At 40.8% G+C, this 27,878-nt stretch overlaps 1 protein-coding gene across 1 annotated transcript in view; it reads left to right on the plus strand.

The window, feature by feature from the left end:
- Nucleotides 1-26,678, plus strand: part of CKAP4 (cytoskeleton associated protein 4) — a 93,406-nt gene extending 66,728 nt beyond the window's left edge. The window contains exon 2 of the mRNA XM_044087917.1: nucleotides 23,818-26,678. Within this exon, the coding sequence (XP_043943852.1) occupies nucleotides 23,818-25,233 (1,416 nt within the window). The 3' untranslated portion in view covers nucleotides 25,234-26,678. The remainder of the gene's footprint in view (nucleotides 1-23,817) is intronic.
- Nucleotides 26,679-27,878: the final 1,200 nt, after the last annotated feature.

Consider the following 27,878-nt stretch of genomic DNA (forward strand, 5'->3'; position numbering starts at 1 on the left):
CCAGACATCTACTGGAAAAAGCCCCGGCATACTCTCTCCTCGCTGCTCAAAGGCTAGGCATAACCATAAACTGGCAGAAATCCAATCTCACCCTATATCATTTGACAGAATTCATAGGGGTTATCTTGGACACAAAAAAACTGCAGAGCTGCTATTCCAGAGCACAGAATTTTAAGGATAAAGCAACAACTAATTCCACTCCTTTCAAAGGAAAAATCCACTGCTCACTTGGTTCTACAGCTGTTGGGTTCCATGGCAGCCTCCATCACCATTGTTCCCCTTGCCAGGTTTCACATGAGGCTTCTACAATGGCTACTGCTCACCCAATGGTATCCTTTTCAGCATCCTCTTTCAGCCATGATTCGAGTAACCCACAGGTGCAAACAGGATTTAAATTGGTAGATGACACACAGTCTCTCTCAATGGTCTTGCTCCTTTCCCCCCCAGCAACCCAAGGCCACAGTGACCACGGACGCATCCCTGATGGGGTGGGGGGCTATGTCAGGGACAGACAGTCCAAGGCACTTGGTCCCAACCAGAGGCCCATCTGCATATAAATGTTCTAGAGCTGAGGGCGGTGCTTCTGGCGTTGCAACCATTCCATCCCCTGCTGCCATCTGGAACAATTGCGATTCAATCAGACAACATGGCGGTGGTCTGGTACATCAACAAGCAAGGTAAAACCAAATCTTACCCCCTTTGTCGAGAAGCCATGAGGATATGGCAATGAGCAATGGCTACCAGCCGTTCTTCTAGCAACGCACCTTCCTGGGAGTTCCAACGTGATAGCCGACAGACTCAGCAGGTACATTCTGCAACCTCACGAGTGGTCCCTGAATCCCTTGATAGCAGCAGAGATCTTCCACCGCTGGGGCTGTCCTTGCTGCGACCTCTTTGCATCCCCGGCCAAATACAAATGCAGCCTGATTTCCCCCTCTGGGACAGTCACTCAGGGTCGCTCTAGTCCACGATTGGCCTTCAGGTCTTCTCTACGCATTTCCGCCCTTTCCTCTCATTCCCCATTTTCTGAAGAAAGCCTGGCAGTTGAACAAGGTAATCCTCATAGCACCATATTGGCCAAGGCAAATTTGGTTCCCATTCCTTTGGCCTCACCTACTAGATTGACCATGGATCCTCCATCCAATCCCAGAGTTGATCTCACACCCACAGAACCTGGTTCATCCCAACCTGAACATCCTGAAGCTAATGGCTTGCTACTCCAATTCCCTTAATCGCCAGGCAGAATGATCTTTCTTTACCAGTACGTGATATTCTCATTGCATCTCATAAGTCCTCCACTAGAATTACTTATCTGAGCAAGTGGAAAAGATTTACCTGTTGGCTGAAAGATAAACAAGTAGACCCCTTTTCAGCACCAGTGTCTATTTTAATACTAGACTATCTGGCCGACCTGTTTCAATCGGGTCTATCGGCCTCTACCATTAGAGTTCATTTGGCTGCAATTTCTAATTTTCATGAGGGTGTCCAAGATTCCTCTCTTATGTCCCATAAATTGTGCAAGACCTTCATAAAAGGTGTGAATCATCTGAAGCCACCTTTTAGAGAACCTATTCAACCATGGGATTTATCATTAGTTCTACAAGCTCTGACAATGGTGCCTTTTGAACTAGCCTCTTCTTGCGACCTCAAGTATTTGCCATGGAAAACCTTGATGTTCTTTGTGTTTCACTGTTGCAGTCATTACATTTGGGTAATCCTGCTGGCAGGTTGCCCTCAGTCGGCCTGAATTCCAAAGTTCTGGGTCCTGCGTCAGGTCATCTGGGGTATAAAAGATGTGGCTGACGCCATTTTCTTTAGTCTTTCTTGCCGTGCGGTGCCCGAAGCAGAAGCAGTTCGCAAGTGCCAATTGGCAGACTCCTGAGATTTTTGAGTTCGAGTTTCAGATCCTAAGTCTTCTATAAAGCTAAGTACCCCATTGGGGAAACTTTTTTCTTGCTCCAGACCGTTGTCAGAAAAGGTTAATAATTGTATGTCTTGTGGGAAGCAAATACCTCATAAGGACTTTCATTCTTACTGTATTCCTTGCCTAGGCCCTGACCATAACTTTTCAGGTTGTCGGTTTTATGCTAGATTTAACCAATGCACTATTAAGCGTTGGTATGATTTTGGATTAAACTACTTTGGACGCAGGTTTAATTATCCAGAAATGTCGTCGGAAAGCCACCCGACTACTGGAGTTCACAAAAAATGGAAAGAAAAAGCTAGACAACCGAGGACCAAAACCGACGATGAAGCTTCTCCTAAGTCAATTGCCGGTTCTCAGTGAGGCACTTTCACAGCCCCTGACGCCCGCTACTTTAGAGTCGCAGGCCGCTACCGACTCCCACGTGGAGTCGGCTATGCCACTGGAAACTCAAGGTATTGGAGCCTCGGACGCTATTCTTTCAGATGGGTCCAGAGCCGCTGAGCAGGCACTGGCTTCTGAGGGTGTATTCAGACCTAAACATCTATACATTAAACCGACTTCAAAGGCAAAGACTAAAGCACCTTCAAAGGCAAAGAAGCAAACTCAAGAGCCACGTGGACAGGCCTCCATGCCCAAAAAGCAGATGCTCAAAATGGCCGAAGATTTGATTACCTTGATCAGGGGTTCCCATCCCCCGCCTGATAAGAGGCCTAGCCAAGAGACTGATCATGAATCTTCAGATCAGGTTTCCATTTCTTCTGATTCCTCTTCTGATCAGGAATATCCCCCCCCCCCCCCATGAGGATTCTGATGCTGAAGAATTTATGCCTTCAGCTTCTCCTCCAGAGGACTATTCTTTTGGGGAAACCTTACATACCATGTGGGAGCATTTCCACTGGGAGAGCCAAGATTTTTCAGAATCTAAAAAGAGGCTCAGGGATTTCCTGATACTACCTCAACACAAGCTAGTAGCCATCCCTCCTGTGTTAGACATTGTAGATGATGTGTTTTTGGAGTCTAGTCTTACCCCTGACTCCTTACCTCCAGCTCCTGTTAAGCCTGACAGATATTACAGGGTTCCTGACTCACATAAATTCCTTTTTAAAAACCCTGCTGTAGACCCCAAAACTATTTCTCAGGGTCCCAAAGGAGTTAAGGCTTCTGCTGCAAAAACCCCCTACCCCCTCTGACAGGGATTTTAGGGCACTGGATAGATGGGGAAAAAAGGTTTACACACCTGCTACCTTGGTTATAAGGGCCTTAAACTGTCAGTTTCATATGCTCAAATATAGCAACATGTCATGTCATGGCATTGCTTAAACAGAAAATGTTGTTAAACTCTGAATGTGCAGAAAACAAGGAAATGCAGGATTTATTGCATGCAGCTGAACAAGTTGGAAAGCATACTTTGCAATGTGGTTTTGATTCTTTAGAGGCCTCCTGCAGGGCCGCAGTTACAGGTTCTGTAATTAGGAGGCATGCTTGGTTAAAGGAACAAAATCTGCCTGATCATGTTAAAGTTAAATTTTTAGATGCACCTTTACAGCATGATACTTTGTTTGGTGTTAAGGCAGAAGAGGTGTTAAAGAAAATGGAGGACAAAGCTAAATCTATGCAAACGGTCAAATATTTTTTACAAGTACAGCCACCTAGGTTTAGTAGACACTGGCCAACAAAGAATTGATCCTTTCCTGTGTCAGACAGACCTCAAAGGGGCAGACCCAGACGCCCTAGAAGCAGATCCCAGGCGCAAGGTTCATTCCGCTCAAAACAATGGGGGGCTTCTACCTCCAAAGTTGGAGAAGACAAATCACAACCATTCAGAAAACAGTCCCAATGACTTCCCCCTGCCTGCACCAAGCACTTATCTCCTGGCAGCCCCCTTAGGGGGAAAATTAACACTTTTGTTTCTCAAAATTGGCACATTATAACCCAGGACAAGTGGGTCTTAATTATCATGCCACAAGGCTACAAGTTCCATTTCCATACCCTGCCAAAAACAAATGGCTGGCCAGATCTGCCAAAAAATCAATGGGCAGAGGCACAAAAACAAGTCTCATCCCTCATGGACATGGGAGCCATTCAACTAGTACCAGTTCAAGAGCAGGGACAAGGATTTTACTCAAGACTGTTCTTGGTACCCAGAAAGGACAAGGCCTGGAGGCCAGTACTGGACCTATCTATTTTGAACACATTCCTGGATATTCCAAAATTCAAGATGTTGACTTTGCAGCAGCTTCTGCCCATGCTGGGCAAGAACGCTTGGCTTGTGACTTTAGACCTAAAAGAGGCATACCTGCATGTCCCAATCAGACAAATATGCAGAAGATACCTCAGATTCAAGGCTGGCTCAATGCATTACCAATTCTCTGCACTGCCCTTTGGTTTATCTGCTGCGCCCAGGGTCTTTACAAAGTGCCTGGCACCAGTAATTGCATTCTGCAGACAAAGAGGAATACAAATATATCCTTACTTGGACGACTGTCTAATTCAAGCAGAGAACAAGGCATTCTTCTGCAGCATCTGGCGTTTGTGAAAAAACTTTAAACATGCCTAGAGTACACAGTCAACGAAAATAAATCAAAACTAGTACCCTGTCAAGAGATAATAGTCCTGGGTGCAAGCTTAAATAGAATTGCCCAGATGGCTTATCTCACGCCAGACAAACAAAGGCAACTGACTACCTATTTCAAAATGCTGGCAACAAAGACCCAGTTATCTGCAAGAAAAATTCTGCAGGCTTTGGGCTTCATGGCATCCTGTATCCTACTAATTCCATATGCAAGACTGCATATGAGGAAACTTCAATGGTACCTAAAAAGTGTTTGGACTCAACATTGCCACAGCCTGGAAACTATGATTACTCTCATTCCCTGTCTGCAACAGGAGTTTCGATGGTGGGCACAGGCTTGTCACCAAAAGAAGGGACAGCCATTCACATTTCCCCCAGTCAGGCAAACACTAACAACGGATGCATCAGATTATGCCTGGGGGGCCCACATGGCAGGAAGATGCATTCAGGGTGCATGGACCTAAAACCAAATGCATCTACATATCAATCAAAAAGAGATGCTAGCAGTTCAAAATGCCCTGACAGCCTTCAAGGACCTACTACATCCAGGACAGCTACTGATAAAGACAGAACACCATGGTAATGTGGTAAATAAACAAGCAGGGGGCACTCATTCTTACCCTCTTTGCAGACTAGCCATGACTTTGTGGGACACAGCATTGACTTACCAAGTACACCTGCAGGCGCAATTCCTGCCAGGAAGGAAAAATACTCTGGCAGACGACCTAAGCAGAAACCTCATGGATCCCCACGAGTGGCACCTGGATCCACAAGTCTTCAGCATGATAACAAGGAAATGGGGATGCCCGGACATAGATCTATTTGCCTCCCCTCACAACTACCAACTAAAAAGATTCTGCACAAGGATTTATCACAGACAAGCATGGAAAGTGGACGCCCTATCAGTATACACATTTCCCCCTCTGCCTCTCCTCCTCAAAGTACTCCTAAAGGTCAGACAGGAGAAGCCAAGGATGATACTAATTGCCCCAGACTGGCCCGCCAGTACTGGTATCCAATACTAAGGAGCTTGTCTCAATGCCCAGCTTGGACCGTACCTCAGATACCTCATCTACTGTCCCAGCAAAACAATCAGATCCTGCACAGCCAACTCAGGACTTTAAACCTGGCAGCATGGAGGATAATGTAGTCATACAAAACACACCTCTCAGTAAAGCTGTGATGGATGTCATTTTGGAGGCCAGAAGGCTTAGTACTAGAATATCGTATGCTGGAAAGTGGAAGAGAGTTTGTGCTTGTTATCAGGCACATGGAACTGATACAGCTGTGCCAAATATTCCTCAGATCTTGCAATACTTAACTGAGATGCTGGACAAAGGTCTATCTTTTTCATCTATTAAAATTCTTGCCTGTGCCATTTTGGCTTATTACAATACAGAGCCACCAATCTTTTCTCATCCCTTACTAAAACAGTACCTCACAGGAGCCAAAAACTTAAGGCCTCCAAGAAGATCACCAATGCCTGCATGGGACCTCAACTATGTCTTGGAAAAACTCACCCTGCCACCTTTTGAGCCAGCAGCAAAGGCTGATATAAAGTTTTTATCTTGGAAAACAGCTCTGCTCCTAGCAATAACTTCTGCTAGATGAGTTTCAGAGCTTCAGGCACTCATGGCTGTGGAACCCTTTTTTATCCAGACAGGGTCTCTCTGAAGACAAACCCAACATTTATGCCTAAGGTGGTGTCCAGTGTGACTCTTAACCAAACTATTCATCTGCCAACCTTTTATGCAAATCCACAGAACAAGGGGGAGAGAATTCAGCATTCTTTGCACGTACACAGACAGCTTAGATTCTGCTTGGACAGAACCAAAGTTTTCCGAAAGACAGAACAATTACTAGTGGCATATGCTGCAGGATCACAAGGAAGGGCTATCTCAAAGCAGACTATTTCAAAGTGGATATGCCACTGCATTCATTTCTGCTACTTACACCATGGCAAGCCAGTGCCTAAGGGCATTAGGCCACATTCAACTAGAGCTGCAGCCACTTCAGCAGCATTTCTCAGGGGAGTTCCAATCAAGGACATTTTAGAGGCTGCTACTTGATAGTGCTTGTTAAAGGTGTGCACTGAACTCCATCTGCCACTCTACTCTAAATCCAGGGCAAACTTTGCCACTGCATTTCTGCAGGGCCTCATAGCCGCTCCTAATGCTGTTTAGCTCCAGCATCCCATACATATCTTTGGGACTCTACCCAAATGTAATGACTGCAACAGTGAAACACACAGAACATAGTACAGTTGTGTACACTTACCATAAATGTAGATGTTCGAGTGTATTCACTGTTGCAGTCCAGGTTACCCACCCGCCATCCCCCCCTTTTCTTCTGATGGAACCTATCTTTCCTTCTCTGATTTATACAGCATATGTGGTGTATTTGCTTGTAGATGAAGGTAAAGTTTATATTGGAGCATGTATTTATATGTATATAAATTTTGGCTACCCTTTTAGGGGGCACCTGACATCTGGGGCAGGAAAAACTAAAGAAAATGGCATCGGCCGCATCTTTTATACCCCTGACGACCTGACATCAGGGAAGGGGTGACAGCGGCCAACGCAGGACCCAGGACTTTGGAATTCAGTCCGACTGAGGGCAACCTGCCAGCAGGATTACCCAAATGTAATGACTGCAACAGTGAATACACTCGAACATCTACATTTATGGTAAGTGTACACAACTGTACTTTTTGGTCGCTATTACTTCTGCCAGACGTATTTCTGAACTTCAAGCTTTATGTATTAAGAGTCCATACTTGATTTTTCATAGAGAGAGTGTCTCTGAGAACTAATCCGTCATTTCTGCCTAAAGTGATCTCTGAAATGTCCATTAATCAAGCCATTGAATTGCCAGTTTTCTTTCCCAACCATTCAAACAGAGGAGAGTATTGCCTACATACCCTTGATATACACAGGCAACTCCATTTTTACCTAAACAGGACTAAACCCTTTCATAAATCTGACCAGTTATTTTTGGCCTTTTCTGGACCTAGATTAAGATCGGCTGTTGCTAAGGTCACATTAGCTAGATGGTTGAAGGACTGTGTGACCTTTATTTACACACAACGTAATATCTCGTTGCCTACTACCATTAAAGCTCATTCAACAAGGTCGGTGGCAACTTCTGCTGCCTTCCATGCCAGAGCTTCTTTACATGACATCTGTGCAGCTGCAACTTGGGCTACGCCTCATACCTTCATCAATCATTACAAATTGGATTTGGCCTCCAGAGGAAGAGCATCTTTCGGTTCTATGGTGCTCAGGAATGTCCTTCCATGAGAGCCTCCCAAGAATAGAGGTAGCTGGGGACTCTGTCCCATATGTAAGGAATGAACGAGGATTAACAATATCAGATAAAGAAGTTATGTCTTACCATAACGTTCTGTCTGTATTGTTGATCCTCGTTCAGTCATTACGACCCTCCCTCCTTCCCCCTCCTGTGGTTTCTAGTGGATCTCACCATCCAGTTCTCTTAGGTTATTTGACCAGAGGTAGCCTCTACCTTCTTTGATTTTGACTTGCAAACTCAATCTGGGGTAACAGGGAGAGGGGGATTGTGGGTAAGAGTTTAGCTCGAGAGTTTGAAGCTGACGCGAGCTTGGAAAATGGCCGGCTCAGTTCCTAGGTCGGAACCGATACGTAATGACTGAACGAGGATCAACTATACAGATGGAACGTTATGGTAAGACATAACTTCTTTTTTTATCCACTCCCTTCCCCTGGATGCAGGCTAAAACACCAAATGTCTCTTCCTAATACACAAGCATCAGTAAACTTCGATCACAAGCCGCAATCCACAGCTTCCTGGAGACAAAATCGGCAACATACAACAGCTGCCAGACACACACACACACACACACACACACACACACACACACACACACACACACACACACACACACACACACACACACACACCATGTCGGGTTTAATCAAACAGCACTTGAAGCTATGATACCTGCCATAATTGATATTAACTATGTTTAGACAGAATAATAATGACATTTGTACTAGCTGCCAGACACAGCTTCATCCACGCACACCATATCAGGATTGATCAAACAGCACTCAAAGCTATGATACCTGCCATAACTGATATTAATTATGTTTAGACAGAATAATAATGACATTTGTACTAAGAGCTTGCTACTGTTATTTAACCAGGATATACATGACATTTCTAAATCATACTTTAACTGCAGAAGGCATTAGTCTCCATGACATCATTTTTTTTCAAAGCACTTTACTGTTACTGCTAGTATATATGATCTTAATTTGTTACATTTGAGTCTGAACTCTGATGAATGGTACCTTGTTAAATTAGTTAATTAATTACTTAAATTATTATAAGTAAAAACAATGAAAAATGAACAAGATGAGTATTTATTGAGTACTCCTTGAGTACTCAATACACATTGAGTATTGTGCTGTACTTCACATGGATGGGAAGCCTATACCACAGAACTGAGATTTTCTAAGATACCTACCTGTCCCTCTAACATGTCCTATTTAAGTCGCAAGCAAAGTTTAGATCTTTGGATTTATTAATTCTGGTTTTGTTCATTTAGTGGATATGCCAAATATCCATCAGAGCAGGATCCAAGGATGCCTTGTATGCAAGGCATAAATTGACTCTCAGCAGTCTGTAGGAAACTGTATAGATATATGGACTTTGAGGTGATCTGCTTAGAGCATTATGTTTATGTCCTGTATTCTTTTAATGAGGGACCTGTGTGGATATTGTAGTTGTTGAAAGTGCCTAGTCAGGTACATACAGAAGTAGGCATTATACTCAGTGATGGATCTGATGATGGCTGAGTACAGTGGCACAATGACTTCCTTGGACCTAGATGCCATGTCCTTACTTATAAGTTGAGTAACACAGAATGATTTTCTTACAACCTTAGACATATTTTGGTCGAAAGCCAGGTTACTATTTAAATGAGTACCCAAATCTGTGACTACTGTCTGCTTTAAGGAGTGTTTTATCAGTGAGGTAATTGCTCTTGGTGGCCAGCTTCCCAAAAAGTACTATTATGCATTTCTTGGCAATGAGTTTTAAGCCATAGCTTTGGCACCAGTCATTTGTCTGTGTTATACCTTCCTGTAATTTGTTTGTATCTTGAGGATTTTCTGTGATTATTTCTAGCTTGGTAAACCAAAAACCTTTGACATTGCCCTGTATTTCTAAAAAATAAATGCCAAAAGGCCAAAGAGGAGCAGATCCAGCACAGAGCCACTGGTGACCGGCCTGTTTATGGAGATGGTCTTTCCAATCCTAACTTATTGGATTCTTTCTATGAGCCAGCTGGCTATCTAGCAAGTTACAGAGGGGTTTATGTCTAATTCTGTGAGTTTGTTTCCAATGCCCAGGTGGAGTATTATATCAAATTCCTTAGTTAGTCATTTGATACAATGCCTAGCTAAGGCATTTAATACAATAACTCACGTGGGCATTGTATCAAATGTCTTCGCTGGGTCAAAGGAGGCAATATGCACAGTTTTGCCCTCGTCCATTGCCTTGGTGACCTTCTCAAAGAGGTCCACTAGGTTCAGTATGCATGATCTGCCTTTGATGAAACCAAACTGGGCTGGATCCAGTGTCTGAAGTCATTGTTAATCCTTTCCATGATAATTCTTCTCATGGCTGTGCATATAAGACTAGTCATATTAATGGGCTTGTAGTTGCTGGTCTGCCCTTTTATGGAAGATGACCATTGCAATCTTTGCATGATACAAAATCTGTGTGGAGGCTATGGATGAATAGTGACCCCAGTGGTCCTGATAGATCATATTTCAGGCTGTTTAAGAGGCACCCTGGGATATTATCAGGACCCATCAAAGCTGTATTCTTGGCTTTAGAGAGCACATCTAAGACCTATTCCCTACTGATAGTTGGAGGGATGATGTTAGATGGTAATTCCTGGGGTTTGGCATGGGGTGGGGAGTAAAGCTGGAGATTAATTTGTCAACTAGAAGATTTGTTATACCTTCTGGTTCTGTGAACATTGCTCCATTTACTAGCAGTTCACATACTGTTGTGTGCTGCCTTTGAGGTTTTTGACATAGGTAAAGAATGCCTTATGATTGTCCTTGGCCAGGGATAGTATCTTTACCTCAAAATTTGTTTTATGAGACTTAGTCCTCTTAGTTGTCTCTTCAGTTTGATGAGAGAGTTTTTATTTATCTTTTTTGGTGTTAACCTTCCTAATTTTAGTAATGACGTTTTTTTCTTTTGCTGTACAACCTATTTAATTTTGAATTCCACCAGTATGTTTTTTTTTTAGTTAGTTTTCAGCTTACTTCTCGTAGGCATGGCAGCCTGTATGCAATCATTGACATGGTCATACACAGCTTTGGTGAATAATTCTGCATAGACTACGGTGTTATCTGGGTGTGGAGGAGCTTGAAATTTTGACATGTTATCACTTAATAAAAGGTAGGTTGCCTTAGACTAGTTGCAGATATTCTGAACCTGGAGAAGCTCTAGTGCATCATTCTGTTTAACCATCCTAGAGGTCTGCTTGTTTTTAATGTAGATTGAGACACTTCCACCTTTAGTCCCTTTCTCTGCAGTTGCTGGTCTAAATGTGTGGAAGGCACTGAAGCCTTGTACTGCTGGGATACTTTCTGTAATTTAAACTATGTCTCAACTGCACAGATGTCTGCATTCTCCAAGGTGACTGGAGTTTCTTGTTTAGACTTCTTGCATTGAGCAGTAACACCTTTAGATTTCCTTGGGTAGAATTTGCCATGTTGGAAGTTTTTTCAATTTGCCATTGCCTAAAAAAGCTTCATGGGAAGGGCAATGTTCAAAAGCCTAGAGGACAGGTGCAGACCATCCTTGGCAAAGCAATATGGGTTTTTAACCTTGTCCTCCCACTCGGATGTTACAGATATTGTATCCCCTAGAATAACACCAAGCCAATTATTAAAGTCAGTCATACTCTGTTTGTATTGTGACATCATCCTTGGTGAAGGTAGAATGCAGCTCATTACTAGGCACATACCAGCATGTGACAGTCTGAGAGCTCCATAATGTCTCGCTTCATATAGTCTGGGGAGGTATGATTCAAGTTATTTACACCTTCATGGACTGTGACTGAATCATACTGGTAACCTGTGGTGCATTGACTTGAGTGCATGTGTAACTTAGCGAATCCTGGCCCCTGATAAGCAACCGACCATTATTTTCTCCTTGTTCAGCCCAGTGAGTGGGGCATCAGTATGTTATACAATGGAGTCTTCTATGACTAGAATCCTGGGTAGTATATTTATTTATTTATTTTATTTTACATTTGTTGACCGAGAAAGTCCGACTGGATGAGGTCCATTTACAGCGTAGTCCCGGGAAGAAAAGCTCCACAATTAAACAAATATGTACAGTGGTATTTTTACAATCCAAGATATTTCATACAAGAACACATTTACATTGGTTTGTTCAAGCAAGCTTAATTTATACATATTAGGCCCTGAATGGCAGTTTTATATGCCTTGGGAGAAAAAAATTCCACCGTAACAATACAGTCAGCAGAGGCATCACATAAGACAGTATAAATTGACAATATTTTGTGCTAAGCAAGTTTAAATGTATCCAGAGGTAGGCCCTGTATGGCAGTTTTGAGGAGTTCTTAGTACTGTAATATAGAGACATTATACAGAGTATAGAGGGAGGTAGGAAGTATTTGAGGAGTGCAGGAAAGCATTTATGTGATGCAAGGGCAGAGCCAGGAATGCAAGAGGTGTGATTTAAGTGATTTTTTGAAGAGTGAGATAGATGGTGCTGAGGAAATATTCTGGGGGAGGTTATTCCACATTTTTGCTATGGTATGAGAGAAAAGAGCCTTCCCTGCAGTGTTGTTGGCATTAGTTATACGCAAACGGGTTTTGTTGGATGAGCGGAGTGGGCAGTTTGCTGAGTATTGGTTCAGTAGTTGATTTAGGGCTGGAGTCTTGTGGGGATTCTTTAGGATGTTATAGGTGAGGACTAGTTGGTGGTAACTAAATGAGGAAGTTCTAACCAGTGTAGCTCGTTTAGAACAAGGCAATGATGGCTTCTAAAAGCAGAGTTATTGGCGAATTTAGCAATCTTATTGTAACATGACTCTAGTTTGTTCATGTCTGTTTTCCTAATGTAGGTTAGGATTGGAGATGCATACATTAGGGTAGACAGAAGGTGGGTTTGGGCTAGGGTGACCCGTGCTTGGTCTGATAGGAAGTGTTTGTGTTTGTATAGGGTTCCTAATTTTTTTATGTACTTTTTTAATGGTTTGAGAGATATGGACATCGGAGTGAAAATCTTTATCTATTTCAATGCCGAGGAGCGAGGTGGAAATTGTGGTGCCATTTTTGGAGGTGATAGTGAAGGAAAGAGGTGTGAATCTGTATTTGTTAGGGGTGAATAGGAGTAATTTGGTCTTGTTGGGGTTAAGAATCATTTGGATATCAGTAATCCATTTTTCAACAGAGCTGAAGGATTCCTGGGTAAGGTTTTGAAGAGTGGTTAGGGATGGGGCTGAGCAGATTAAGGTGGAGTCATCTGTGTACTGTATAAGTGATGCATGCAGTGTGGAGGTGTGCAGTCTGTTGGTGAAAATAGTAAATAGTAATGGGCCCAGTACTGAGCCTTGCGGAACACCTATGGTGGATGATAGTAAAGGTGATAGTAGTCCTTGCCATTTGACTGTTTCCTATCTGAGAGATAGTTTTTGAACTAAGCAGTTGTGGAGGGGGCAAAGGACATGGAGGATAGAGTGTCTAGAAGTAGGCTATGTGAGACCATGTCAAATGCCTTAGAGAGATCTAAGAGTATGGCTGATACAAAGTTGTTGTTATTTCTAAAATGGTTAACCTGGTTAGTAAAAGACAGAAGAGCAGTAGTTGTACTATGGTTTGGGTGGAAGCCATGCTGAGTTGAGGAGATTATGTGAGGTTAGGAAATGCATCACTTGGGTGTGAATACATTTTTCAAGGAGCTTGGACAGGGGGGATAGGATAGCAATGTGGCGGTAGTTTGATAGCTCATAGGAGTTGCCACCTTTGTGTAGGAGGATAATATGATATTTTCCATAGTTGGGGGGTGTAAGCTTCTTGTATGGAGCAGTTAATCAGAATTGAGACAGGGTAGGCTAGGACTCTGTGGCTAATTTTAAGAAATTAGTGGGTAAGCCATCAGCTGCGAGAGTGGTAGGTTTATTGGTTTACCTTATGGGCTTGTTAGTTGATGCTCCACTGGGAGTGGTTGTAAGTGCAACGTTGGGCATTGTTTCTATTGCGTGCTTTTGGGTTTGCTGAGGATAATGTTTGCAGGTAGAATATCTGTGAGATTTTTGAGGTTTGCGATAATTGCATTTAGGTGTCTTAGCATAAGTATGTCTATGTATGGGATGTGTACTATGTGTGGTGGATATGGCGTGTGTGTTGCTGACAACCATATTGTTAATATGAGTGTTATATGCAAGTTTGTCACTAATGACATTGTGTATATAGATATTTCTCATAGAGCATTTGTTTCTTTGAGAATTATATGGTTGTCAATAAGCATTAGACAATTGTTACATTGTCTCAACGTACCCATATCCACCAAATTTGGCTGCAGAAAAAATGGGAAAGTGCATATCCATGATGTAAGGTCCATTACTGGGTGAGCTACAAAGTGCAGTGCACTATGGGTTATAGTGGGCTATAACTAATTATGATTTTGGAGCTAGAAACTAGATTAGGCTATATAATAGTAAATACATGGGGCAGGGCTCCTCAACCCGCAAAGTAGCTGCTCTGTGTTACTCAACATGCAGACTAGTTGCTCTACACTCACCAAGTTACTGGTATGGTTTTCTATGTGTCTGTGTCTATACAAGGCACTGCTAATCATTGCTGCACAGTAGGCAGGGGTACACAAATGCAACATATTTGTACAGGCACTTAAAACACAGGAAACTGTCTTGTAAGTTCTCTGGCCAATAAAATGATTACAAATGAAGGTGTGAGAACTAAAAGTAGTAGTGTATTAATATTCATTAAGATAAATACACCTCTATATTGGTTAAACAGCAAGATTTCCTTGAATTAATACAGGTGCAATTGACTGGAGGTAAGGTCCCTCATCAGGTCATTGCCAGCTATAGGACTCCCTTCATGAATCAGGACATCCTCTCAACCTACTTGGATCTACTTGAGTCAGTCAAGATACAACCAAACACCCTAATTTTGGGTGACTTTAATTACTCTTCCATAGACTTGGTAAATTATATTTGTTCTAACTCACTTCCAGTGGCTCCAGTATCCTAGACCTGGTCATTACCAACATAGGAAATCGATGCACCACACCTATGGTCACCCCCTCGTTAGTCAGGTCTGACCATAAGCTTATCACCCTTGACATCCACATCCCACCCTCACCCCCCAGTAAGGAAACCTGTGTAAAAAACTTCTCCAAAGCCAACTTAATGCTATTCATGTCAGAAGTGACAAACTTCATGACAACCATGCAGACGTGAACTGAAAGTTCAACTGCTGATTCCTACACTAAGGCACTATACGAGCACATCCACTCGTACATGAATCGTGCCATCCCCAATAGAACCAAGATGCTCTCCTCCAAAAAAAAGGAAGCCAATCTGGTGGTCCCCTGCCATAATCAAAACTTTACAACAAAAGGAATAAACTGTTGCAGAAAAAAGGAAAATCCCAGGATGCAAAAAAACTCTCTTACCCACCTCAGTAAGAAGCTGAGAATCCTCATAAAATCCTCCAAAGCTAGTTACGAAAATAAAATTGCCAAAGATTCCAAAGACAACAACAAGACATTCTATAGCTATGTCAAGAATCTAAATGGCAATGCTCAGATCTGCTCTGAGCTACAAGAGAATGGCATTAAATATACTGATCCCAAGGATGTTGCCAATATCCTGGCAGATTGATTCAGTGCAAACTTCACCCCCTAAAGGGCCCATCTCAATACCAAAAGATTGCCAAATTCCAGTAGTAATGGCCATACAGGTAAAAAATGCACTCTCCAAAGCTAAGAATACAACATCCATGGGACCAGATGACATCTCAGGCTGTGTACTACATGAACTACAAAATGAACTGGCACCTCACCTAAGTGTCATGTTTAATCATAGCCCCACCTCGGGCTTCGTGCCCACTGAGTGGTGCACAGCTACAATTATCCCACTCCACAAGGGGGGATCCACCTTGGATCCCGGGAACTACTGCCCCATCAGTCCGACGAGCCTGATCTGCAAGGCAGTGGAACGTATTATCATGGAACTTATAAACAAAGACATTGGTAACCTTCAAACACTGGACCCCACGCAGTATGGGTTTGTGAAGGGCCGATCTTGTCTCTTGAACCTGATTTACTTCTTCGAATCAGTCTCCAGAGCTGTGGACAAGGGTAAGGTGGTCCACACAGCCTATCCGAACCTCGCCAAGGCCTTTGACACCATCGGATGGACAGAGACTTGTATATTAACCAGATGAATAGTTTGTTATTAGATACTTGTACTTATCAAGTGCTGACTAAACCAGCTGTGAATGCGATCATTGACAAAGTGTCGTTCCTGGTCTTTGATCTATTGATTACAGGACTAATTGATGAACCCCTATTTAATTATTTTTCAGTGCAGAAACCCTTGATTCCAAGGATATATGGCCTACCTAAAATTCATAAACATTCCACTGCCCCTCCTATGCGTCCTATCGTATCAGGAGCAGGATGGTGTACTGAGCCTTTATCTATCTATGTAGAAGGTATGTTACATGAATTTTTGAGTGGCTGTCATACAGTACTTAGAGATACAAAAATGTTTTTGCAGCGGTTATATAATAGGTTGGAAACTATTAATCACAATGAAGAATTTGTGTTCCTTACTATGGATATTGAATCTCTGTTTATGAAAATCCCTAATGCATGGGGGATTGAGAAAATAAGGGAATTTCTTAACATCGATAAGAGGCTTACTACGAATAAGATTTTGTTGATATGTGCATTGCTAGAGATTATACTTGAGAATAATGTTGTGACTTTTGAACATTTTTTTCTCCAACAGGTTGGCGTGGCTATGGGCACTCCGTGCGCAAATAGCTACGCCAATCTATCTTTGGTATGTTGGGAAGAACAATATATTTTGTCTGCTTTGAATCCCTTTTATGATTATATCCTTTGGTATGTAAGATTTGTAGATGACGTTTTTGTCCTGTGGAAAGGGCAAGGTTTAAACATTAATAGTTTTGACTATTTGCACAGTACTACAGATTTTTTGAGATTTACTTTTATTTTTTCTGATACATGCATTGATTTTTTGGATGTTAGTGTCTCAAAAACTGACTTAAAGCAGATAAAGTCGAATATTTACAATAAGCCCACAAGAACTAATGCTTGCCTACACAAATCAAGCATGCATCCGAGACACATACCCAGAAATGTCCTTAAAGGACAAGTGTATAGAACCTTACGCCTGCATAATATTGATGAAGATGCTGCAATTGCTTTAGATAAATTACAAACAGAATTTTTAACAAGAGGTTATTCCAGCTTGGTAATCACAAATGTGATAACAGATGCATGGAAACTTAGGTCAACGAGATGCAAACCTTACATGAGTCCTGAAGAAATAGACATTGATAGGAACAAGTTTAGAGTAGTTTTTCGATTTGCAAGCGACATAAATAAATATACAGATATCATAAAGAAAAATTGGCATCTACTACAGGAAATACCAGGCCTTGTCTCCACCATTGGTGTTACTCCAAATTTTAGCTTTAAGAATAATGTATCACTGAAGCAACATCTCTGCAATAAAGAACATAAATCTCTGAAAAATAATTTCTCTAGTAGACAAGGTACTTTTCCTTGAAGGAATTGTACAGCTTGCCAATATATTTATACTAAGAATAAATATATCCATCCCATTAGACAGTTTAGACTGTATACAAATAATTATTATGACTGTAAGAGTGCTGATGTTATTTATTTCTGCTTTTGCCAAACATGTCATGCCTATTATATAGGTAAGACGAACAGGATTTTTAAAGATAGAATATTAGAGCACATAAGGGATATACGGAATCAGAAGCAGTCGAATGCCTTAGCTAATCATGTTTTAAATACAGATTGTACTCACTCTTTTAAATTTTTAATTTTACAACAAATACAAAGGACAAACGGGAGGAGATATAGAAAATTATACTGAAGAATTAGAACAAAAATTGATTATTAAGTTGAATGCAGACAGATATCCTGGTTTAAATGGCTGTACCTCATTGGTTCCCTGCCTTAAGGCAAGACGATTGAAGCATTAATATTGTGCATGGTTCTGATATCTTACTATGGTCCATATGTGTTTGTTGAAGACATATACATCTATGCAGATGAATTTTAAAAAAACTTTTAATTTTATAATAATTTAAAGGACTTTTAATAAAGTGCATATATCTTTTGGATAAGAATTGGAAAGTGGTTTTAAAGACTGCTTTAGTTATGTATTTAGTTGAGGTATTGTCTTTTATGATATTGCTTTAAGGCTTTGATGTTAAGCAATTAGCATAAGTATTTAAACAGGTATTATTTGCATTAGCATTGTCTGATGAAGCAACGTTAAGTTGTGAAAGCGCTCACCTCTCTGTTCTTATTTTTATAATAAAGTCATTGAATATAGCTCCCAGTGTGTAACTTTGGTGCCTTTCTATTTCCCTTCGACACCATCCCCCACTCTGGAATCATAGATAAACTTACTAAGCTGGGCATTAATCCCTACGTCACCTGATGGTTTGCCAACTGGCTTACTGACAGAATCCACACTGTAAAGGTAGCCGACTCGAAATCCAGCTCCAGACAAGTGACAAGTGGAGTACCTCAGGGTTCAGTCCTGGGACCGCTCTTGTTCGGCATCTACTTTTCTGAAGTACAGGCCAACACTAAGGGACTCTGGGTAACAAAGTTCGCAGATGACTGCAAACTGGGAGCCATTATTGAATCCCCAAATAATGTGGATATTTTACAAAATGGCCTTACAGAAGCAGATGCTTGCTGCCAGAGTCATGGGCTCAAGCTCAATGCCAAGAAATTTATAGTTATCCCCTTTGGGAAAAAACATGTACCCGTGAATTACCACACAGGTGGCAATACACTAAACACCAAAAGTGTGATAAGAGACTTAGGGACACAGGTGGACAGTGGTCTCACCTTTGATAACCACATTGCCACAACAGTCAGGAAATCCTTCTATGTGGCACACCTCATCACTAAGGGCTTTTCATCCAGAAAAAAGGAGGTCATTGTCCCACTGTACTCATCCCTCATTAGACCCATTATAGAATACAACACCCCGTTTGGTATGTACCTCTCAAGACATTTGCAACCACTGGAAAGGCCGCAGAAATACCTCACTAAAAGAATCACAGGCCTAAAGCAGATGCCTTATGCTGACCGTCTAAAATAAAATCCACCTATACTCGCATATTGTCTACTCAGAGGCAATCTCTGCTTAACATACAAGGCCATGTCAAACCCAGAGCTGTAGGACATACTACACTTAAAGAAATCCCAATCCCTCAGACGCACATGCGCCAGGGTTCTAAACTTTAACATCACAATGAACAAAACATGCTGGAGGGATAGGTTCCTGACCTAGAGACTCCCCAGACTCTGGAATAGACTGCCCATACATGTCAAGCAGAGTGCCTCTTTGGCCCTCTTCAAAAGGAACCTTGATGATTGGATGGGAGATAGGAAATTCACCCCGGGGATCACGTCAGTCGCCCTGCTAGATAGGGGTCCAGGGAAGTAAATACCGTGGGAAGAAATAGCCAGGGAATTGTTATGGCTAGGCTTGTATAGGCCCTAGGGCTGATAGCCTAGTACCAACCTATGAACCTTCACCAAAGGTTCCTGGACTTCATTAACTCCAATGCCCTGGACCAGCTGGTTTACACAAGCACAAGAGGCTCAAACATCCTGGACCTGGTGCTCAACAACATGGGAGACTGCTGCACCACCCCCAGTGTGTAGCCATTCCTAGTGAGATATGACCATGAATCAGTGTCACTAGAAGTAACTATAACACTAGACCCCCCCCCCCCCAGCAACAACTAGACTAAAAAAATTCTCCAAGGCCAATTATAACCTCTTATGTGATGGCATAAATAGCTTCATAGTCCCTCCTCCCACTGATGGAACAAACACCTATGCTGAGTTATACAACATTGCCTTTATACATGCACCTGTACAATTGTATTGACTCTGCTGTGTCTGATAGAACCAAAGCAAGATCTTCAAGGAAAAATAAGCCTGCCTGGTGGACAGCTGCCATTAATGGGCTATACAATAGGAGAAAGAAATTGCTCTAAGAGCAGGAAGGAACAGTCTCAAAACTGGAAACACTCCCTCTTCAAAGTAAACAAGCAAATAAGACACCTAGTGAAGTCCTCCAAAGCTAACTACAAATCCAAATTAGCTTCCTTAACTAAGGATAACCACAAAGCATTCTTTAGTTAAATCCATAATCTCAAAGGTAAGGCCCAGATTTGCGCTGAACTCATCATTAATGGTTTTAAATATATAGAATCTGTGGATATAGCAAACCTGCTGGCTGACAGATTCACTGAAAACTTCACTCCCCTGTCCTTGCCACATATACCCCAAAGCATCCCAAAGATCTGTCCACTGCCCAGTATCTCCAAGGAATGTCCTCTGCAAGGCCAGATAACATCCCAGGCTGTGTTCTACATGGGTTAAAAGTGGAAGTAACATCACCATTGAGCACACTTTTCAATCACAGCCTAAGCACTAGCTTCTTCCCAGCGGAATGGAAAACTGTTAACTTCATCCCTTTGCACAAAGGGGGTGCATCCACGGACCCCGGGAACTGTAGACCCATTAGCCTAACCAGCCTTATCTGCAAGGCCATGGAATGAATCATCATGGACCTTGTTAACAAAGATATAGGAAATCTCCAAATGTTCGACCCTACCCAATTTGGCTTTGTCAAGGGGAGATCATGCCTGTAAACGTAGTGGAGTTCTTCAAGACAATCACCAAAGTCCTAGATGAGGGCAAATCTGTGCATGTGGCCTGCCTAGACATAGTCAAGGCCTTTCACATGATCCACACTCAGACATCATTGATAAACTCACCCAGCTGTGTATCAGCCTATATATTGTCAGGTGTGTTGAAAACTAGCTCACTGATAGAACTCATACAGTCAAAATAGGGGACTCCACCTCCTCCAGCAGACCTGTAACCAGTGGTGTTCCACAGGGATCGGTTCTGGGACCCCTACTGTTCAGAATCTACTTCTCCAAAGTATGGGCTAAAACCAAAGGACTGTGGCTGACAAAGTTTGCTGATGACTGCAAACTGGGAGTGATCATTGAAACCCCTAGCGATGTCAACATCCTGCAAGAAGATCTTGCGCAGAGTAATGACTGGTGCCAAAGTCATGGTCTTAAACTTAATGCAAAAAAATGCATTATCATCCCCTTTGGCCAGGGTGATGTTCCTGCAAACTACCACATCAATAGCAATACCCTAAACACACATTCAGTGGTGAGAGATCTGGGCACACAGGTTGGCAGCAACCTTAATTTTGATCACCATGTCTCCACAGTGGTAAGAAGGACATTTTATATTACTCATCTCATACGTAAGAGCACTGCCTCCAGAAAAAAGAGAATTATGACCTCCCTATACTCTTCCCTCATCAGGCCAATAATAGAGTACAACACTCCCTTTTGTATGTTTCTTTCCAGTCACCTGCAGCAATTTGAGAGACCACAAAGGTTCCTTATGAAGAAAATTCAGGGTCTTCAAGATCTGTCTTATGTGGACAGACTGAAATCATTGTCACCTCACTCTGTGTCATACAGACTGCTCAGAGTTGACTTGTGCCTTGCATATAGAGCAGTCTCTTACCCAGCTTTGATGGAAATGCTGCACATTCACAAGTCAAGTGGCACACTGGTCACTCACTCAAAGGACCTTAACCTAGTATGTGACATCAACAAAACTTGCTGGAGAGATGGATTTGTCTCAGAGAGGTTGCCCCACCTTTAGAATAAACTTCCTATTCATGTTAAAGCCTCTCATTGGCCCTATTGAAATACAGTTTGGACGATTGGATGGATAACTGGAAATTTACCCTGGGGTTTTCACCTGTGTCCCTCTTGGACAGGGACAATAGGTGATGATTTTAGTGTCTGCTTCAACCAGAACACTGGTTGAACTTCGCTAGGCTTGTGAGGGCCCTGGGACCGTTGGCCTAGTAACTTTCTATAATCCTATGAGCTACAGCTTTCTTATGAATTTCTTAACTCTGATAGACCAGACCACCATCTGCTGCCAATAGATGGATTACACCAGCCCTCTTAATGTAACAACACAAAAAAAGATTGCTTGAGACTGTAATTCCACCACGTTTGATGTTTGAATAGATGAAACAGACACTGTTCCCCATTTATTTGCCTTCATGCCTGACAATGTTAAATTGAATATGACATTCAGAAAACATCTTCCAAAACTAATTTTCTGATTTTGATCAGCCCAGACTAATAATCTGAAGTTATGATAGCTTTTCTTCTGTAGATCCTTGTCAGTATCGGTTTAAAATGTTGCCTGTGTCAGTGACTTTTGATACTACTAACCAAAGCTGCTTTAAGTTGGACCTCATTGTCTGCATCAGCCATAAATGTTTAGTGATATTGTTTAAGTGCAGTCCTTTTGTCACATAAGGAAAAGTGGTAAGCCTGTAAAGGTTTTTTTTTTTTCTAGCCGATTGCTAGTATGCATGTTTGGCATTTGCTTGAATGTCTTTTGGAGACCAGGAAATCAAATATAACAGTGAAATCTCTTGAAAAATGGTAACCACATACACATCTTAAAAGGGACATCAACAGCTTAGCTGGTTTGTATAAAACTGTATAGGATCTCACCTTTTCAGTAATTGTGGGAAGGATGAGTTTGCTATTGAGAGCTTGTGATCATCTCCTGTCTTATAAACCAGTAGGTGTGAAAAGTTAGATCTTTATCAGTAATGTTGCAAATTTATCCTTTTTGTTGATTCGATTATCAGTCTTGGATATGGGGCATGTTCAGCAGGACTCCATTTGTAGTCTGACCTATGTAATGCTACTTCAGTTGCAGCATAAGTTTGATCTATTTCAGCATATTCCCAGTGCAATAATCCCGCGGAGCTGAACAACAATCTTGCACATTTTGAACTGTACAGCACATTTCATTGAATGCTGGATGCCATTTAAAGAGGATTGAGCAAGACTGCAAACAATTTCAGTGGATGTTGAAACTCAAGGGCAGTAAGGTACAGCATCATAATATTCTAAGGTGTAGTTATATCTCAGATGATTGGCTGACTTGAACTTGATGTGTAAGTGGTCCAGAAAAACATATTATTGTATATTATCTAGTTCACAATATAATCACAAAAAAAAAAAAGACGAGTTGCAGAAAAAGTTGGCTTCTTGGCGTAAAAGATTGACTGTCATTTTGATGAGCCCTGCCTTTGCAGTGTTAGTACATGACTTTAGCAACAGAGCCAACATCTGGCAAAGGCAGATCCAGTATGCTTCTGGGAGGGATAAATCCTTGGGTGAAAATTGAGTAGTAATGACACCTTGTGTGTTTTCAGACGTAAATAGATTGTAAAGACTGACTTGTTCATTAGCCGTGTTTCTGAATTTTCATTTTTGTCTTTATTCGGTTAATACCCAATTTATTTATTTTTTTCATTAGCACCTGACCTTTTTACTTTATGTTTTTATTTACTTGTATATCTATTTACTGGTTAAATGGTGTAGTCCTCCAACCCTTTAAATCATTCAAACTTTTTCTCGTGCTGGTGTAGCAAAGGCTTGCCTCTGGCTAAATATGGGATCTAAATTCGTAGTAACAGATAAGGCCATCTGCTGTAGTGCCTATTGGAGGAAACAAGAATACTTCACTGTCTAGTTTGACCACTTCTGATGAGCTGAAGTGGTTGTCAGTTGTAGCGTTGGTTATAAGTGGTACTGCTTTTCAAGCACCTGATGTTCTGGCGCAGAGCCCAGACTATTAATCAGTAAGAACCTGTTTGCTACAAGTCAAACAAGCTGAATCAGTACATCTTCTGACGCATAGAGTTTCTAGACTTCACTGTTCTGCCATGCTGTAGATGACTTGTCTTTTATGGCTTAAAGTTGTGTTTTCCACTACATTAGTCTTGACTTTGTAGTAGTAGCCCATTATGCTTTTTGACTTTATCTCTGATATTACTAGTAATTGTTTTAATTTTGTGTTACAGATGAGCAGCCTCAAAACTACAGTTGGAGTCTTTGAATCATCTTTAAAGGACACCCAGAGGGAAGTGGACTTGGCTAATTTATCTGTCAAGAAAAGTGAGAATGAAGTCAACCGAATTGGTGAAGTACTTCAGAAAGTGCAAAATGAGATTCTTCGAGACCTCTCTGATGGCATCAAAGATGTTAAAGCTGCAAGAGAAAAAGATTTCACCTCACTTGAGAATACTGTGGAGGAGAGATTAACTGAGTTAACAAAATCAATAAATGACAACATTGCCGTATTTACTGATGTGCAGAAAAAAAGTCAACATGAAATTAGTGATATAAAATCAAAGGTTGATTCAGTAGAAGGGGTAAGTCTTTTAAAAAATGAGGTAAAAGCTATTGCAACTCAGATTTCTGACCTTCGTGCATCATCTGGAACCAAAGATGAGGCAATTGCCTCTCTGAAAAAGGCAGTAGATTTACTTCATGTCACAGCTCAAGACAGAGGTCAAGAATTCACATCGTTTGTTCAAGGGTATAGTGACTTCAGGCAGAGTGTGGAATCTGAATACAGAGATCTGGCACAGTTAAAGGAAAACATTTCTAAAATTCAGGCTGCTGCTGATTTTGTTTCTGAAGAAGTTAGCAATCTCAAAGATTTGCTGAAAGCTAAGTCTAGCACTGTTGAATGTGAGCACCTACTTTCACAAGCAAGGGAGCATTTGGACATTGCTGAAAAAAGTAATGAAAACTTGGACTCTAAACTGAAGCTTATTAATGAAAAGGTAGAGTCTACAGGCTCTGTTGCCAGTGTGCAGTCAGAAAAAATAGAGTCTGTAATTCTGAAACAAGAGGAGATGGAAACTGCCATAACTTCCCTGGAGAAGAGTATTGATGCTGTGAAATTGTTGTTTCCTGATGAGGAGAAGGAGTTCGACTTTGCTTCCTTCCAGAGTACTCTACAGAGTCTAAAAGAATCACAAGAATCTGTTGTTCATGATCTAGCTTTGCTGAAAAGTGAATGGAACAAACTTAAGGATGTGCCGACGGCCCATGTTATCCCCGAACTCCAAGACAAGATGCAAGCTCTGGCAGATTCTCAGACACAGCAGATGAATGATCTGCAGGCTCATTTTGATGAAAGGTTAGAGATGTTAAAGAGAGAGAGAGAATCTGGGAGCAGCATGCCAGTGGCAGACTTTGAAAAACTGCCCTCCATTGAAACATCTGTGGGTGAACTTCGTTCTTCATTTGCTCAAGCACAGTCAGATCTGCAAACGCTAAGAACAACAGTGGACAGTTTATCAGCTTATTCGGAGAGGATAGAAAATAATGAAAAGAATTTAGAGTCAACAGAAAGCAAGCTAGAAGAAGTTAAAGAAGAACTTAATAAAATGGTGGAAAAACTGGAATCTATTCATGAAAAATTTTGATTTCATGAAAGCAGATCTGATATAAATTAGTGTACAGAGAATAAAACTGCTGAACTATATGCTTCATTGATTGAGCAGAACATGTTAAATGTTTTTGAAGCAGTGCAAGAAAAGGGTTTTGTCTGTGGCATCTTGACAAACAAACCCTTGGGGTGTTCTGTTACTGTCTTATAAAAATAAATTTGTAGGTAGTATGGCAAGGAAGGAATAAATATATAATGTAATGAAACACATTGTTTGAACGTTAATGATTTATGGGTGCTATAAAGTAACCAACACTCTAAGCCTTTAAGAAGCTCATGGCTTTATCAGTCTTTCTGTTAACCGTTGTTACATCCTGCTGGAAGTGCTTTAATTTTGCTTTGTTTTCCATAGCCTTTGTTACAAGCCTGATACAGTGTGAATATTGAAACATGGCATTCATGTTTGGGCATATTACTTACTCATCTGATATCTTTTTGCTTGTTGCCCTCGTCAGTTACTTGTTTTGGAACCAATGCATATTCTTTTTTGTACCTTAAGTACATGACCGTTGGTTATATGGTATGTACATTTACAGTATACACACACACGTGTGTGTGTGTGTGTGTGTGTGTGTGTGTGTGTGTGTGTGTGTGTGTGTGTGTGTGTGTGTGTGTGTGTGTATATGTATGTGTGTGTGTGTGTATATACATAATAATTGCAGTATACATGTGATTTTATTTTAATACTGTATTTACCTAAAACTGCAGAAAAAGCATAAAAATGTAAGTAGACTGTATCACTGGTAGGCTAGGGTGAAGTAGTGTTCATACTGCTAACATGAGATGTATGATACAATTGGGCGCAGAGTATTGTTTTCAGATATGCTAACTGCAGCAGGGCTTGTAACAAAGCTTATGGAATATAATGCAGAATTACTGTAACCGGGTAAGATGGCACAAGGGGAATACAAAATCCATAACCCCAGATTGTTAAGTAGTCAGGAGTTTTAAAGTATTGGTGGCTTTTAAAAATACAAAAAAAATCATTATCAGACGTGCACTGAAATAGAAATTGTTTGCAGTTAAAGTATCTGTGTTTAGTCTGAAGCAGAAATTTTCTAAAAGGAAAATGAGTTTGAAACTTTGCTGACAGTACTTAGGGTATTAAGTTTTGAACTGATATGAAATAAAAATGGAAATTTCTTCATGTCTGTATCATTATTACTTTTTGGTGATGGCAGTATATTTTGGGTTAGAAAACACATATATTCTTGGTTCTAATAGGAATGACTGTCATTGTGATAGCAGTTTAAAAAACATAACATTTAAAACATAGCATTCCTGACATCATACTAGCAAATATTAAATTCATTCCTTAAGTTATTTTCCTTTTTTCCTGACCTGAAGAAATGCTCATGCATCTTGAGCAAAACAACCATATTTACTAATCTTAAGCACCCATCAATGTATTTTCTCCATAAAGAAAAAATTATAGTTATTTTGAAAGTCTGTAATTTATGCATATTTTTTCAGGGTTTTTGTATTTTTTTGTACTTGTAAATCTAATAAACATTTGGAAAACATGTATTGGTTCTTACAGAATGCAAATGATATTTTATGCATATTCAATGCTGATTACTATTTATGCATTTACTGTATTTCAGAATTTTTCTAATGTCATTGCAAAAAAAGTTGAAATCTGTGTTTTTCATGCTTAGCCTCTTTTTCCTTTTAGGATAAATACGCCTTATCCTCATTTTTTGAGTTAAAATATAAAGGATTACAGTGCGGTCTCAAGTCATAACAAACTTGATATGTGTTTCAGATATGGATGCCTAGAAGTTCACTTCAAAAAGTGGTAAATCTTGCCATTTGCATCCAGAACACATACTAAGGATTATGATCTGCGACACCCAATTATAATTTTTTGTAGTTCATGGAACTTAACTTCCCCAATGTATTATCAGTAACAGAAAAAATGTAGGAGCATGAAGTGTCTTTGAAAGCCAGTAAACACAGTGCTGCCAAACCATAAGCAGTCAGAAAATGTCTCTATAAAGAACAAACAACTTTAAAAGCTGTTAAACATTGCTGTGTCACACTTTTTATTTATAAATGTGGTTAAGTGAAGTATCTAACAGATTAAAAGCTATTTTACCTTCTGCTGCTATTCTTTTCTGGACAGCACTGTCTGCTACTAATCCATAGTGCAATACCTGATCTTAATAGTGCTTAGGGTGCAGAAAGGTGTTTAACAAGCCTGCATTTTTCTTGTTTTTGGAGCTTAATTGCTATCTTCCATGCCCTGTATATAGTTACTAATAGATGATTTTTGGAATGGCTAATTCTAAGAGCAGTTTTTTAAGTGTAGTCTAGATTTAGGACATTGTAGACTCTCTCTCTCTCTCTTCCAGGTTCCAAAATAGTTTAAGCTCAGGCCAAGATGCTTTTTTCCTGGGATTAAGTTGTTGAGGAATCTGGCAGTTAATAGTACATCTATGATGAAAGCTGGACCAGTAAAAGCTATGTGGTGCATTAAGGAAATCTGGACACACATTTTTACTCTTTCTTGCTTTTTTCCAAATTATGTATTGCTTATCTCGCATAATATAACTGATAACCGTTCAAAAAGTATTCTATTTAAGCTGCAGAGAATTATATACTGTTTAGCAGACTTGAAGT

The sequence above is a fragment of the Protopterus annectens genome, chromosome 11.part0, assembly GCF_019279795.1.
Source record: "Protopterus annectens isolate FY-2018-M chromosome 11.part0, PAN1.0, whole genome shotgun sequence".
NCBI lineage: Eukaryota > Metazoa > Chordata > Ceratodontiformes > Protopteridae > Protopterus > Protopterus annectens.